Genomic DNA, 16,134 nt, shown 5'->3' on the forward strand with positions numbered 1-16,134 from the left:
AAAAGGTCCGTCTAGTCAAGGCTATGGTTTTTCCAGTGGTCATGAATGGATGTGAGAGTTGGACTGTGAAGAAACCTGAGCACCGAAGAATGAATGCTTTTGAACTGTGGTGTTGGAGAAGACTCTTGAGAGTCCCTTGGACTGCAAGCAGATCCAGCCAGTCCATTCTAAAGGAGATCAGTCCTGGGTGTTCATTGGAAGGAATGATGCTGAGGCTGACGCTCCAATACTTTGGCCACCTCTTGCGAAGAGCTGACTCATTGGAAAAGACCTTGATGCTGGGAGGGATTGGGGGCAGGAGGAGAAGGGGACAACAGAGGATGTGATGGCTGGATTGCATCACCGAGTTGATGCACATGAGTTTGGGTCAACTCCAGGTGTTGGTGATGGACAAGGAGGCCTGGCGTGCTGCGATTCATGGGGTCGCAAAGAGTTGGACACGACTGAGCGACTGAACTGAACTGACAGAGCTTAAAGAAAAACATACCATTCAGCAAGATGAGTTGTTTTGTCCTGTAGTTATTAGCTCTGAGCCTAAAGAAAATTTTTCTTAAAGATTGTTGTCTTACCATCTCAGACTTTAAGAAAAAATGTCTTAACTAAGATGGAGTGTAGTGTAGAAAAAAACTAAAAGGTTTCTCCCTTTCTCCTCCTCAAGAGCCCCAGACTCCTTTTCAACTTACCTAAGAATATGCTCTCTGATTTTTAGATAAGGAAAGCATACTGAAAATGAATATATCAAATTATATATACATTGACACATATTTCTTGTTGAACCAGTAATTGAAATGATTTTTTTCATTACCTGTTTTACAGGTTTTTCCTCCCCTTTGGTTACAGAATGGATTTTTAAATTGTCTCATTCATTTCACCAGTCTCACAAGCCCTTTGGTAACAGATTTTTAAATTGTATTTGAAATAAGTAATACCAAAGGGGTTTTGGGGTTCACTGGGGTCAAATAGGAAATAAAGTATATATAGAGATATAAATGAGTTGAGGAATGAAGGTATCTTAAATCATTTGATGAACAATACCTTTCATAATCACCACTTGGAGACTTTTTTAACATTGATTTCAGTCATCAACTAGTCACATTTATCAAGTCCTGATTGGATGGTAGTTGCATTTTATAGTTCAATAAACATCAGTTTCTTATTGCCCAATAAAATTTGATTCAAAGCCTATACTATGAGACTAGCCCTGTCAAAAGCCCTGGTGTTATGTGGTTCACCAATCAAATACTGAACTCAAATAAAAGGACAGAAAGAAATGGCAATTTTTACTTCTGCAAAAGCATAAACTTAAAGGAAGAAATGTGGAAAATGGAATTGAATATGTCGGACAAAGGGAAAGGGCAAAAATGCAGGGTATGTTGAAACTGTGAAAAAGAGTGAAAGATAATTAAAATAATTACTATTAATAAAAAATTTCAAGCAGTTTCCTAGATGTATTAAACAATAACAGAGAAATGCAATTATGAATACAAATGGAAGAGAAAAAATAGGTAAGTCAGTGTATCAAACTGATAATATCTTTGACAGAAATATTGAATCTCAATAAGAAATTCCCAGGGAAAAAATAAGGGAAAGTGCTATCGAGAGAATTTATGTCCAATTGCTAAGTGCAGCTAACGCAGCACTAAATAAAACTTTTGAGGGACTGTATTTTGTAATTATTATTGGTAATTATTCATTAAATGATGTAGAGGTTTTCTGGATCATCAGGACTGATGCTGAAACTGAAGATCCAATACTTTGGACGCCTGATATGAACAGCTGACTCATTGGAAAAGACCCTGATGCTGGGAAAGATAGAGGGCAAAAGGAGAAGAGGGCAGCAGAGTGAGATGGTTGGATAGCATCACTGATTCAATGGACATGAACTTGGGCGAACTCTGGGAGATGGTGAGGGACAGGGACGCATGGTGTGCTACAGTCCATGGGGTTGCAATGAGTCGGATACAACTTAGCAACTGAACAACAACAATACCAATGAACAGTGTTGTATATCTTTCAGTGTGTGTATTTGTCATTATATCTTCTATAACGAAGGGAGCACACTACTTGTTGTTCAGTTGTCAGGCTTCCCTGTCCTTCACTATCTTCTGGAGTTTGCTCAAATTCATGTCCATTTAGTCAGTGGACCATCTCATCCTCTCATCCTCTGCTATCTGTTTTCTCCTCCTGCCTTCAATCTTTCCCAGCATCAGAGTCTTTTCCAATGAATTAGCTCTTTGCATCAGGTGGCCAAAGTATTGGCGCTTCAGCATTAGTCCTTCCAATGAATATTCAGGGTTGATTATATAAGGTTTGACTGCTTTGGTCTCCTTGCAGTCCAAGGGACTCTCAAGAGCCTTCTCCAGCACCACAGTTTTAAAGCATCGATTCTTCAGCCCTCAGCCTTCTTTATGGTCCAACTCACATCTGTACATGACTACAGGAAAAACCATACAGATCTTCGATTTCACAGACATTTGTCAGGAAAGTGGTATCTCTGCTTTTTAATACACTGTCCAGGTTTATGTAGAATGCATCATGCAAAATGCCAGGCTGGGAGAAATATCAACAACCTCAGATATGTAGCTTTCTTTCCAAGGAGCAAGCATCTTTTAATTTCAGGCTGCAGTCACCATCTGCAGTGATTTTGGAACCTAAGGAAATACTGTCACTGTCTCCACATTTTCCCCATCTATTTGCCATGAAGTTATGGGACCAGATGCCATGATCTTAATTTTTTAATGTTGAGTTTTACGCCAGCCTTTTCACTTTCCTCTTTCACCCTCATTAAGAGGCTCTTTAGTTCCTCTTCACTTTCTGTCATTAGAGTGGTATCATCTGCATATCTGAGGTTGTTGATATTTCTCCCAGCTGTATTGATTCCAGCTTGTGATTCATCCGGCCTGGCATTTTGCATGATGTATTCTGCATATAAGTTAAATAAGCAGGGTGACAATATATAGCCTTGTCATATTCTTTTCCCAGGTTGGAACCAGTCCATTGTTTCATATCTAGTTGTAACTATTGCTTCTTGACCTGCATACAGGTTTCTCAGGAGACAGGTAAGGTGGTCTGGCATTCCCATCTCTTTAAGAATTTCCCACAGTAAATGGAAAATTTAAGTAAATGGAAAATGTATATAAATGAATACTGAGGCACAATTAGCAATCTCTGCAGTGACATCTGGGTATAGTAAGACACACTTGCTTTTAGTGACAGAGAAACTTATATCCTTTGACCTGGGTTGGTTAGTTGCTTTCTGTCATTCACTATATACTTTGTGAAAATGGTAATTTTTCTGTTTGTTTCTGCCAAGTAATTAATGCTATTCTACTCTATTCAGACATTAGTCTGGTCAATCTATTCTTACTGGCATGGCTTTTGATTATCTTGAAGAACTTTTTATATGTAACTTTAGTGAATCTCATTGTATACTATCAACTTTTAAATCATTTTATAAACATGATGGTTACCACACTTGAGGGCAGACACACTGAAACCATACTCACAGGAAACAAGTCAATCTAATCACACTAGAACCACAGCCTTGTCTAACTCAATAAAACCAAGCCATGCCCGCGGGGCACCCAAGATGGGTCATGGCGTGGAGAGATCTGACAGAATGTGGTCCACTGGAGAAGGGAATGGCAAACCACTTCAGTATTCTTGCCTAGAGAACCCCATGAACAGTATGAAAAGGCAAAATGATAGGATACCTATCAAGGAACTCCCCAGGTCATTAGGTGCCCAATATGCTACTGGAGATCAGTGGAGAAATAACTCCAGAAAGAATGAAGGGATGGAGCCAAAGCAAAAACAATACCCAGTTCTGGATGTGACTGGTGATAGAAGCAAGGTCCGATGCTGTAAAGAGCAATATTGCATAGGAACCTGGAATGTCAGGTCCATGAATCAAGGCAAATTGGAAGTGGTCAAACAAGAGATGGCAAGGGTGAACGTTGACATTCTAGGAATCAGCGAACTAAAATGGACTGGAATGGGTGAATTTACCTCAGGTGACCATTATATCTACTACTGCGGGCAGGAATCCCTCAGAAGAAATGGAGTAGCCATTACGGTCAACAAAAGAGCCAGAAATGCAGTACTTGGATGCAATCTCAAAAACAACAGAATGATCTCTGTTTGTTTCCAAGGCAAACCATTCAATATCATAGTTATCCAAATCTATGCCCCAATCAGTAACGCTGAAGAAACTGAAGTTGAACGGTTTTATGAAGACCTACAAGACCTTGTAGAACTAACACCCCAAAAAGATGTCCTTTTCATTGTAGGGGACGGGAATGCAAAAGTAGGAAGTCAAGAAACACCTGGAGTAACAGGCAAATTTGGCCTTGGAATGCGGAATGAAGCAGGTCAAAGACTAATAGAGTTTCGCCAAGAAAATGCACTGGTCATAGCAAACACCCTCTTCCAACAACACAAGAGAAGATTCTACACATGGACATCACCGGATGGTCAACACTGAAATCAGATTGATTATATTCTATGCAGCAAAAGTTGGAGAAGCTCTATATAGTCAACAAAAACAAGACCGGCAACTGACTGTGGCTCAGATAATGAGATCCATATTGCCAAATTCAGACTTAAATTGAAGAAAGTAGGGAAAACGACTAGACCATTCAGGTATGACCTAAATCAAATCCTTTATGATTATACAGTGGAAGTGAGAAATAGATTTAAGGGCCTAGATCTGATAGATAGAGTGCCTGATGAGCTATGGACTGAGGTTCGTGACGTTGTACAGGAGACAGGGATCAAGACCATCCCCATGGAAAAGAAATGCAAAAAAGCAAAATGGCTGTCTGGGGAGGCCTTACAAATAGCTGTGAAAAGAAGAGAGGCAAAAAGCAAAGGAGAAAAGGAAAGATATAAGCATCTGAATGCAGAGTTCCAAAGAATAGCAAGAAGAGATAAGAAAGCCTTCTTCAGTGATCAATGCAAAGAAATAGAGGAAAACAACAGAATGGAAAAGACTAGAGATCTCTTCAAGAAAATTAGAGATACCAAGGGAACATTTCATGCAAAGATGGGCTCAATAAAGGACAGAAATGGTGTGGACCTAAGAGAAGCAGAAGATATTAAGAAGAGGTGGCAAGAATACACAGAAGAACTGTACAAAAAAATTCTTCATGACCCAGATAATCATGATGGTGTGATCACTAATCTAGAGCCAGACATCTTAGAATGTGAAGTCAAGTGGGCCTTAGAAAGCATCACTCCGAACAAAGCTAGTGGAGGTGATAGAATTCCAGTTGAGCTATTTCAAATCCTGAAAGATGATGCTGTGAAAGTGCTGCACTCAATATGCCAGCAAATTTGGAAAACTTAGCAGTGGCCACAGGACTGGAAAAGGTCCGTTTTCATTCCAATCCCAAAGAAAGGCAATGCCAAAGAATGCTCAAACTACTGTACAATTGCACTCATCTCACATGCTAGTAAAGTAATGCTCAAAATTCTCCAAGCCAGGCTTTAGCAATATGTGAACCATGAACTCCCTGATGTTCAAGCTAGTTTTATAAAAGGCAGAGGAACCAGAGATCAAATTGCCAACATCCACTGGATCATGGAAAAAGCAAGAGAGTTCCAGAAAAACATCTATTTCTGCTTTATTGACTATGCCAAAGCCTTTGACTGTGGATCACCACAAACTGGAAAATTTTGAAAGAGGTGGGATACCAGACCACCTAACCTGCCTCTTGAGAAATCTGTATGCAGGTCAGGAAGCAACAGTTCGAACTGGACATGGAACAACAGACTGGTTCCAAATAGGAAAAGAAGTACATCAAGGCTGTATATTGTCACCCTGCTTATTGAACTTCTGTGCAGAGTACATCATGGGAATCGCTGGACTGGAAGAAACACAAGCTGGAATCAAGATTGCCAGGAGAAGTATCAATAACCTCAGATATGCAGATGACACCACCCTTATGGCGGAAAGTGAAGAGGAGCTAAAAAGCCTCTTGATGAAAGTGAAAGAGGAGAGTGAAAAAGTTGGCTTAAAGCTCAACATTCGGAAAACGAAGATCATGGCATCTGGTCCCATCACTTCATGGGAAATAGATGGGAAACAGTAGAAACAGTGTCAGACTTTATTTTTGGGGTCTCCAAAATCACTGCAGATGGTGACTGCAGCCATGAAATTAAAAGACGCTTACTCCTTGGAAGAAAAGTTATGACCAACCTAGATAGCATATTCAAGAGCAGAGACATTACTTTGCCGACTAAGGTCCGTCTAGTCAAGGCTGTGGTTTTCCTGTGGTCATGTATGGATGTGAGAGTTGGACTGTGAAGAAGGCTGAGCGCCGAAGAATTGATGCTTTTGAACTGTGGTGTTGGAGAAGACTCTAGAGAGTCCCTTGGACTGCAAGGAGATCCACCCAGTCCATTCTGAAGGAGATCAGCCCTGGGATTTCTTTGGAAGGAATGATGCTAAAGCTGAAACTCCAGTACTTTGGCCACCTCATGCAAAGAGTTGACTCATTGGAAAAGATCCTGATGCTGGGGAAGATTGGGGGCAGGAGGAGAAGGGGACGACAGAGGATGAGATGGCTGGATGGCATCATGGACTCAATGGACATGAGTCTGAGTGAACTCAGGGTGATGGTGTTGGACAGGGAGGTCTGGCGTGCTGTGATTCATGGGGTCGCAAAGAGTCAGACACGACTGAGCGACTGAACTGAATACTCTTGTACTTAGAGAGTTCTATTTGCCCTCTCTCAATAGATCCTGTTTCTTAGTATTCTAACCACTGTAATATATTTTCCTGGATTTCATTCAAACTCTTTTCAAAAAATGTTATGGAACTTTTGAAGATTTTAAATTATCAAAATAATATCCAGTGTTTTCCCTTTGTCATCAACTTTTTTCAGTCCCTTAAAAATATATAGACACAAACATACAAAAATTTTACTAGAAATCATTTCACTTACTTCCTCTTGTTATCCCTTCCTTGGTGTTCAGAGATTCTACCCACCATTAGGGGCTTCCCTGGTGGCTCAATGGTAAAGAATCCATCTGCACTGCAGGAGACCCTAGTTTGATCACTGGGTCAGGAAAATCCCCTGGAGGAAGGCATGACAACCCACTTCAGTATTCTTGCCTGGAGAATCCCATGGACAGAGGAGTCTGGAGGGCTACAGTCCATGGGGTCACAAAGAGATGGACATGACTGAGAAACTAACACACACACTCACCATTAGAGTTTCCACTAGTTAAGTATGAAGTAGGACTTCTGATATCTGTTTTACATGGCAAAATTTATAGTTAATTGATAGGAGTTACATTTTTTTCTCTTGAACTAATTCAGAGTAGAAGAATGGCAAGTCTGTAGTGAACATTTAGCATGTCCACTTAATCTTCAAGTCCTCATTTTAGTTAGTTCATCCTTAGTATAATGAGGAATAAAATTAAACCTTATTTATAATATATAAAGTATTCCAGTCAGAGTGCCTACTTTGATTTTTATATAAAAGTCCTGCCAACCATGCTGCCTTAGAAATCTGGCAAAGATGAACACACACATATCATCCATGATATACAATAAAAATTATTCTCCATGAAGCCTCCATATTAGAAAATTACACACACACACACACACACACACACAGAAAAGGTACTGTTTATATTTTTTATCACTGTTATGTAAAAATCTCTTGTTATTTGTCCAGCCTTAAAGTAACTATATAATCATGAATAGTTTAAAATTTTGACTAAAAACAGCCTACAATTCACCCAACTATGCCTTCATATGTCCATTATTTGATAATAGAATTTGGAGAAGATACTTTGGAGTTAAACACATGATGCAAGTGTTTAGAGTACTTTATCTAAAGTTTACATTTAGGGTAGGTTAAAAAAAAGGTAAAAAATCAAGAAGGCTTAATTATAGTTACTAAGGGCAACAGATTGAGCTCTATGCTTGGGGAAGTTGGAGAGAGCTATGTGACATTGTTGATGAGAGTTTGAACAGAACAGGGAAACTTTGTTCTGCATTTGATTTACATCACTGTATCTTTAGGATCTATACAGAAGTCTAGACTTGAGACAGTCTGCTTGAGAATGGGCAGTAGGCAATTTTGAGACCTCTTTGGAATTTCCAGTTTTGGCAGAAGTTGATGAGAGGGCTTTGTATGGACTGTGGTCTTGATTCAGTCAAGTTCCTTGGGCCACTGTTGTCCTCTCTGTGCTGTAAAGGTGTCCTGCATAGGGGCTACAAGATACACACTGGATTTGTACTGTGATATCATAGTAGTGATTAGCACAAAAATCCAGGTGTGACTCACATCTCCCACTTGTAAAGTCATAATATAGTGAAATCTGAAAAATTATGCAGGTGCTTTTATTCAGTTCATAAGAATCTGTAAATCACAATGTCCACCACCACTACTTCCACTATTTTCAACTACTGACAATTCCAAGAAATTTTAAAAATTGTCTTTATAGTTTATAGTGAAGTAATAACTTACTGATCATCTTAGAACTGTGAGAATCTTGTAAAAAAATTGTGGGAAAGTTTTCTACAAAGATATTTAGGTCTTGAAGGATGAGTAACTGTTTGACCAGGAGATGGAAAGGCTAGTCCATTCAGAGTGAAGGTTATGTGCCATGGCAGTGAGGAAATGAAAGCACCTAATTATAAATAAATTTTTATGTGAGTGGGAAATTCTATATGGTTTTTAAAACAAGAGGTGGAGGGGGGAGCCATTTCTGCACTGCTTGGCTGCAAATTAATAAAGGTCTGTGGAAGAAACTGTTGTGAAGTTATCAGAGGCAATTAAGGCAGGGAAATAGCATTCACCTAATGTTTTGAAACCAAGGACTACCACAGCAGATGAAAGATGAGGAGAGATTATGGATTGGGCAGTGTGAATTTAGACCTGTTGGAAAGGTGCTCATCTAAATAGCCATGGAGATGTTTGATCTGAATCTTCTGAGCAGCACCTTCTTTCACAAATGAAGAAACGTACACCTAGACGACTTAAAATTTTTAACCTCTCTTCAGTGTGTGGTCCTTGAACCTGCACCATTGGAATCACCTGGGACTGTGTTAGGCCCTGCCCCAGATCTACTGAAAACAGATTATGAACTTTAACAAAAACCCAGAGGATACCTAGTAGATTTTTAGAAACACTAGCCTAAAGGCAACTGAGCCGGAGTCAGGGGGATCTGGCTGTGTTTCCATTGCATTCCTCCTCCGTTACTGTTACATCTTGTTTCTTACTTGGGTACATACTTTCACTGCTCTTTAAGCTTAATCTTAAGAGAGGTCTAGGAAAATGCCCACCCTGCCAGTGGCCTCTTAAAATCCTGCCAGGCTGGGATTTGGGTGACCAAGGCACGTTTTACAGTTACTCTGATGACACCTGGGATACTGGGTACTTTCACCAGAAGCTTGCAGCCTCTGTGAGGTTGCCAATTCGGCAGCTTGGGTGGCGCCAAAACCGGCTGGGCTGGAGGAGATCGCGTGGCGTCGGGCGGTTGCCTAGCGACGGCGTCCACGCTAGTCCGTGTTCAAGTCCGCGACGGTTTGCCGGCTACATAAAACACGGCCATGGAGACCGAGAGGAGCTCCCTCGTGGCCCGGGACTTGGAGACCGCAAAGGACATGCAGCTGCGGGTGACCCCGTCGGAAATGAAATTTCTGGACGCGCTGGCAGGGAGGGTTTACCGCCTCCCACTTACCGTACACAATCTCGGCCGAAGCATCCAGAAAATCCGTTTTCAGGAGCCTGTCAAGCCACAGGTAACACACCCAGGGGTGTTCAGAGCAGGGCCTCAGGAGGACCTGGGGAGGGTGCGGGCAGAATTGAGCTTCCTGTGAAGCGGTGATTTGCTGGGCTGGCCTTTTTGTTTGTTTCTTTTTCTTTCCCCGCGCCCCCCCCCCTTTTTTTGCTTGGGGCTGGGAGTCAGGGGAGAAAAGTTGATCTGGAATCTCGCAGTTCATTTGGAGTTTGGGGAAAAAAGGGAAGAGGATTTTATGTATCTCTCTCCTCTTTAACAGCCAAGAATGTATGCTTCATGATGTTGTAGAATTATGACAACTTATTCTCTATTAACTCCCCTTTGGGTCATAAAGTGTCTGATTACTCCAGCTACTGTAGGATAGCGGGAAGGTTTATTAATTCATACTGTAACAAACATTTGTTTAGCACCTGCTACAAAATAGAAAGTAGGTGTGAGGCATGTAAAATGGAGACAGTTTTGCCCTCAAAAAACTTAGAAATTAATGAGGGAGGGGACTTCCCTGGTGGTCCAGTAGTTAAGACTCCATGCTTCTACTACAGGGTTTGATCCCTGGTGAGATGGCAGCGACCAAAAACAAAACAAAACAAAACTAATGAGGGAGTTAGTACAAGTTGAATAATCAGCAAAATTAATATTCTAAGAGGCTATCCCTATCTTTTCACCTTTCTTTTGATTTAAAAGTTGACAGAACTTCATCTCTGTCACTGTTATTTTAGACTGTGTGGATAAATGGATATTAATTTATTATGATCACATGTTCTCAGGAGACTTGATATAGGACAGGTGAAAATAATTTTTGATATGTAAGTGATGCATAACTGCATTTTCTCCTGAAATAGTCCTAATAATGGTACTGAATGCAGCTGGACTTCTATATGCAGATATGGAAAGGTTCACTTAAAATTACATATGTTTCTAACTATTGTGGGTTGCTGTTAGAAAATGAATACACAGTCCTGTCTTCAGTGTTTTTTTGACTCGTGTGGCCTATGGTTCAGTCAAGCCAGTCTTTTGCTCTACTTTTTACACTTAAAAAACTGATGTACTATTTACCTACCCTAAAGTGCACAGAAACTGAAAGTAAAGCTTGATGAATTTTTATATGCATTTATTTCCATGTAGCTACCACTTAGATCAAATCATAGAATATTTCCAACACTACAGAAGTTTCTCTGTAGTACCTGGAGTAATCACCCTATGGAGGTAGATGACCACTGTACTGACTTGTAATGAACCAGATTAATAGTCAGTTCTTGAATTTCATATAAATGTTATCATTCTTTATGGATTTTTGTATTTACATGTTTTGACAGTAGTAATGTGTTTATTTTGTAATAAAATCATACAGAGCCTAATGCTTTAAATCAGGAAGTGCCTGATTGCTACAAACACTGTAAGATTAGAGAAATCATTCATTATTTCACTAATTCACTACATATTTATTAAACAGTTGAATGTTCATCTGAATATATTTTCTTTTAAAAGTCAAGTTGGCAGTAAATCCCAGATGTGGGCAAACACTATTTTATGGATGTCTAGGAGACACTTGTATGAGCGGTTTTTGTGCAGTCAGAAGAAAAATAATATATTTCATTTTAGTGTGATTTTTATTTAGAACACAGGTCTTGACATTAGCAAGAGAATGGCCAGACAGGTTTACTAGTTAGAGGCCAAAGCCATGATCTCGATATCAGTGTGAACTTATATTTGTTGCTAGATCATGATGTATATTCCTGGTCCTTCCTAGGTGTAAAGGAAATTAAGGAAGGGATAGATTAGTAAAAAATACATTCGCTGTCTTGGAGGAAACAAAAAACAGGGTGCTATGTAAAGAGCATTGCTGTCATCACTATTGTAGTTACTTAGGAAACAATTCTCTTAACACACATCAGTGCTTGTTTTCCACCTTGTTTTCCAAGGTCCCGCATTACCTATTGTTTGCCATATGCGGTGGTGTATGCCACCTACTGTGGGTTGCTGTTAGAAAACTAAGACCCAGTCCTATCTTCAGTGTTCTGCTGACTCTTGTGGCCTCTGGTTCTGTCAGGCCAGTCTTTCTTGTCATTGTCCTCTTACCCATGTTGGCTCAGACTTCCTTTTCTTTTGACCCGTGTTTTTATTCTTCCCTTGTGTAAGAATCACCGCCTTCCAAATCCTGTCCATCTCCGAGCATCAAAAGTGAGTTTTCATTTTTCTCAAACAAATCTTCTCTTATCTCCAAAATCTTTCTCTCCGCTGCTGCTGCTGCTAAGTTGCTTCAGTCATGTCTGACTGCTGTGTGACCCCATAGACGGCAGCCCACCAGGCTCTTCCATCCCTGGGATTCTCCAAGCAAGAATACTGGAGTGGGTTGCCATTTCCTTCTCCAATGCATGCATGCTAAGTCGCTTCAGTCATGTCTCTTTCTCCCCTACTGGATACTAATTGCATATACAGACATTCATTAGAGTTTGGACTTGTGTCTGGTAAGTGTTACTTTCACCTCATTGGTCACATCATAAGTGCCTAAGAGTAGGGTTGGTGCCTTTGACACCTTTGCAGACCACCCAGAGTGTTCAGAAACTTGTAGTTTGAGTATATGCTGCCGAACCACTCCTTGTCCTTTTTTAAAGGAAGATGATCAAACCTGCTATGTGGACTTTCAGCACCCAAAGACCTATATTTATCCCCCCCCCCTTTTTTTTTTTTAGTAATTGATGAGGGTTGAAATTTGGGCTGTGGTAGTTATGAGGTCTCAGAGTCATTGTTTGCTGGAAGGATGACACTTTCAGACCAATTGTATCAACACATCTTTCTAGTACTCTATTACCCTCATTGCTGGAAAGCACTGCTTGTACTCAGTCTGGCATTAAAAGCCCTGAATAGTTAATTTCAACTTGACCTCCATTGTTACTCACTGAAGCTCTTTGCCCAGCTAGACTAGTTTATTAGCTGCCTGCTGAAAGATTATTTTGCTTATTCTTTTCTCTGCATGTGCCTGAGATATTCCTGCCTCCATAGGGAGTATCTTTCTTGCTTCTTCTCTACCCTAAACATCCATCCTCTAAACCTGCATTGAATGTACTCATTCCTAGCCCACAGTTATCATGTTTTCTCTTGGATTTTCATGATATTTAGGTCTGCATCACTCATATGACACCTGATTAGTCCCTGGCTTAAACATTATGTAATTTTCAAGGGATATATAATACAAGAGATTATATATTCAGGAGTTTCTAGTTGTGGGGAAAGAGCTTAAGTTTTAGAGTCAGATAGATGTATGTTTTAAGTCCTCACTGACACTCTTGAACCTACAGGCCCTAGTTTCTCATCTCTACACTGGGAGCCTTCATATCAGCCTTACAGGGCTGTAGAAGTATATTAAGTGAGCTAATAGTTGTCGAATGCTTTACCTACCAGAAGTACTTAATACATAGAAGTTCTTCTCTTTCCCTCTTCAGTTCTTCCTGGAGTCTAGCAAATGTTTTTCAAGAATAAAAGTTCTTTTTCCTCGGTCTATTCCTTTTTATATTTCCTCCACGTTCTGAAGTCCAAGTCCTCATGCAGAAAGTATATAAAATGCTATATGTATTTATGAATGTATGTGTGCTTATACATGTATGTTATATATGTATTTGGATTGAATAATATTTTTATTAGATTAGTATTCCCTTTTCCTGTATTTTAGTACCTCATACTTCTAAAGGTGTATATTGAGTGACTCAGACGGTAAAGAATCTGCGTGCAATGTGGGAGAACTGGGTTCGATCCCTGGGTTGCAAAGATACCCTGGAGGAGGGCATGGCAAACCACTCCAGTATTCTTGCCTGGAGAATCCCCATGAACAGAGGAGCCTGGCAGGCTATAGTGCATGGGGTCTCAAAGAGTCGGACATGACAGAGTGACTCAGCACAACTCTCTCCCCCCTCCCTTTTTTTTCTGTTTTTTAGTACCTCATACTTCTAAAGGAGCCCTTGAACATTTACATATTTCTCGACTGACTGCATTTTCAGTTTCAGTTCATTTACCATTAAAAGTATATCTGAAGCATGTAGAATCATTAGGGCAGGAATATTGCCTGTATCTTAATATATCTCTTGAAATAATGTACACTCCTTACTACAGTTGCTCATATTATTTTCTTATTATGAGTTAAGATGTGTAATTATTATTATTTTTTTCTTCCACTGAAGTTCAAACTGATTTTGACCAATCTGGATAAATCACTTGCTTCTGGCCTTCAGACAACAGCTATGGTGGAATATCATCCTGATAAGAATGAAGACATGTGTGACCAACTTCTTATTTCAATAGGAAATAAAACAATAGAGATCCCTCTAATTGGGTATGTATTCATAATTGAGGCTAACATTTTGAGTATCTTTCAGATGAAAATAAGAGTCATAGTAATATTTTCTATTTTCTCTAATAGGGCTTTTTGTATCTATAGTATCTTTAAAAAAAAAGATAAACTGAACTTCAAGAACAATTTCTTTTAGCAAATTGTAGTGTTCAAAACAAATGAGAGACTAGTTTTCTGTTTTTTATTAAGATCACTTAGAAATATTCAACAATTGCTTGTATTCTTTTATTTCCCTTGAATTCACATCCTATTTTATTTCTGTCATATTTTCTGTACCTTTTGATGGCAAGATTTATTTTTAAAATGCTATTTTTACTGTCTCTATAATCGTACTTTTCATTATCACTCCAATAAAATCCATCTGACTATCTTCCCCAGCTTTCCAGTGAAGTATCTCTTGCATATTGCCAGTCTGTTGGTGCCTCCTTTGTCTTTTACTTGATTTCTCAGCAGCATTGACACAGTTAATCATTACTGCTTCTGTGGGCCACTTTATTCTCTTGACTTACTTGCTACTATACTTCTTAATTGATTATTCCTTCTAATTCTATTTTACTTTTTTTAAAAAATTGAAATGCAATTCACATATTAATATACCATTGTATAAGTTGACAGTGTACATGTTGATATGATACATTTGTACATTGTAACATATTACCATCATAGGGTTGGCTGATATTTGTATCACATTTACTTGGTCATCATTTCTTTCCTGTGGTGGCAACAATTAAGATCTTGTCTGTTAGCAACACTGAAGTTTATAATGTATTATTGTTGCCTGTGATCACTATGTTTTATGTTAGCTCTCTGGAACATATTTATCTACTAGTTCCCAAATTGTACTCTTAAACAAAATCTCCCTAATTCTCCTACTTTCCAGTCTCTGGTAACCAACATTCTACTTTCTATTTTTATGTTGTATGTATTCCTAAATGGATTATTGTTACCCCATAGTCACATTTTAATTTTAAATTATTGCTGCATTTGCTTCACAGAATTTTAAATAATGCAGATGTTTGGCCAGTCTAGGTTCAATGCAGGATACAGGATGCTTGGGGCTGGTGTGCTGGGATGACCCAGAGGGATGGCATGGGGAGGGAGGTGGGAGGGGGTTCAGGATTGAGAACACGTGTACACCCGTGGTGGATTCATGTTGATGTATGGCAAAACCAATACAATACTGTAAAGTAAAAAAAAAATAATAAAATAATAAAATAAAATAAAATCTGAAAAAAAAAGTCAAAATGGTGCTCTTCTGAGATTGGCTAAAGAATATGGATTATTATAATGAATATAATATAGAATTAAATAACTGATTTGGAGATTAACTTTAATACAAATAATTTATTTGGCCAAGACATTGTGCTTTTCATTTTACACTGAAAAAATGTTCTGTTTATTATAAAATTACCTGTTAAAGCTATTGTAGAATTTTTAGGTATTTTTAATATACATACGTGTACAATCCTTCTTTTTACAGCAAAATATGATTCTATAAGTATTTTTTTGTTTCTATTTGTCCACCACTAGCATAATCAATATTGAAATATTAATATTAGTATTAGATATAAGCCTTTTAATAGTTTTCCTTGTGTTTTTTTTTTTTTCATGAACTAAATTTAGATGTGCAATTATTTGGGTTCTCCATGTTGAGAAATTCTGCTTTAGCACAGCATCCCATTTTGCATAGGAATCAAACAGTTGACACATTTTAGGCAAGGAATAAGCTATTCCTTTGTACCATTGGAAGGTATTTATTTAGCTTTGAGAGCATTTCCAAGTTTGGAGATAACTGGTACTTGGTATTAGTGTGTTGGGCATTCATTCCCTTCTCCAGAATTTCCTTCAATTGTGACCCTTAGATAGGATTCAACTGGTAACTCATTTTGTAGAGAGCATTTGGAGTCAAGAGGCACTTCTCCTGATAGGTGGCTTGATTCTTTTCATTCTCAGAGGTCAAATGTCTTGACATGTTGTGGTACATATGGGCCAGAGAATTTTTTTTATACAAGAGGAAGACTAACCAGTAG

General features: G+C 38.9%; 1 protein-coding gene across 1 annotated transcript in view; it reads left to right on the forward strand.

The window, feature by feature from the left end:
• The first annotated feature begins 9,553 nt into the window (after window positions 1–9,553).
• The window catches only part of CFAP47 (cilia and flagella associated protein 47), a 507,991-nt gene continuing 501,410 nt past the window's right edge, over window positions 9,554–16,134 (forward strand). The window contains exons 1-2 of the mRNA XM_042241764.2: window positions 9,554–9,760; window positions 13,935–14,086. Of these exons, the coding sequence (XP_042097698.1) occupies window positions 9,569–9,760; window positions 13,935–14,086 (344 nt within the window). The 5' untranslated portion in view covers window positions 9,554–9,568. The remainder of the gene's footprint in view (window positions 9,761–13,934; window positions 14,087–16,134) is intronic.

Source organism: Ovis aries, chromosome X, assembly GCF_016772045.2.
Source record: "Ovis aries strain OAR_USU_Benz2616 breed Rambouillet chromosome X, ARS-UI_Ramb_v3.0, whole genome shotgun sequence".
In the NCBI taxonomy this organism is placed as follows: domain Eukaryota; kingdom Metazoa; phylum Chordata; class Mammalia; order Artiodactyla; family Bovidae; genus Ovis; species Ovis aries.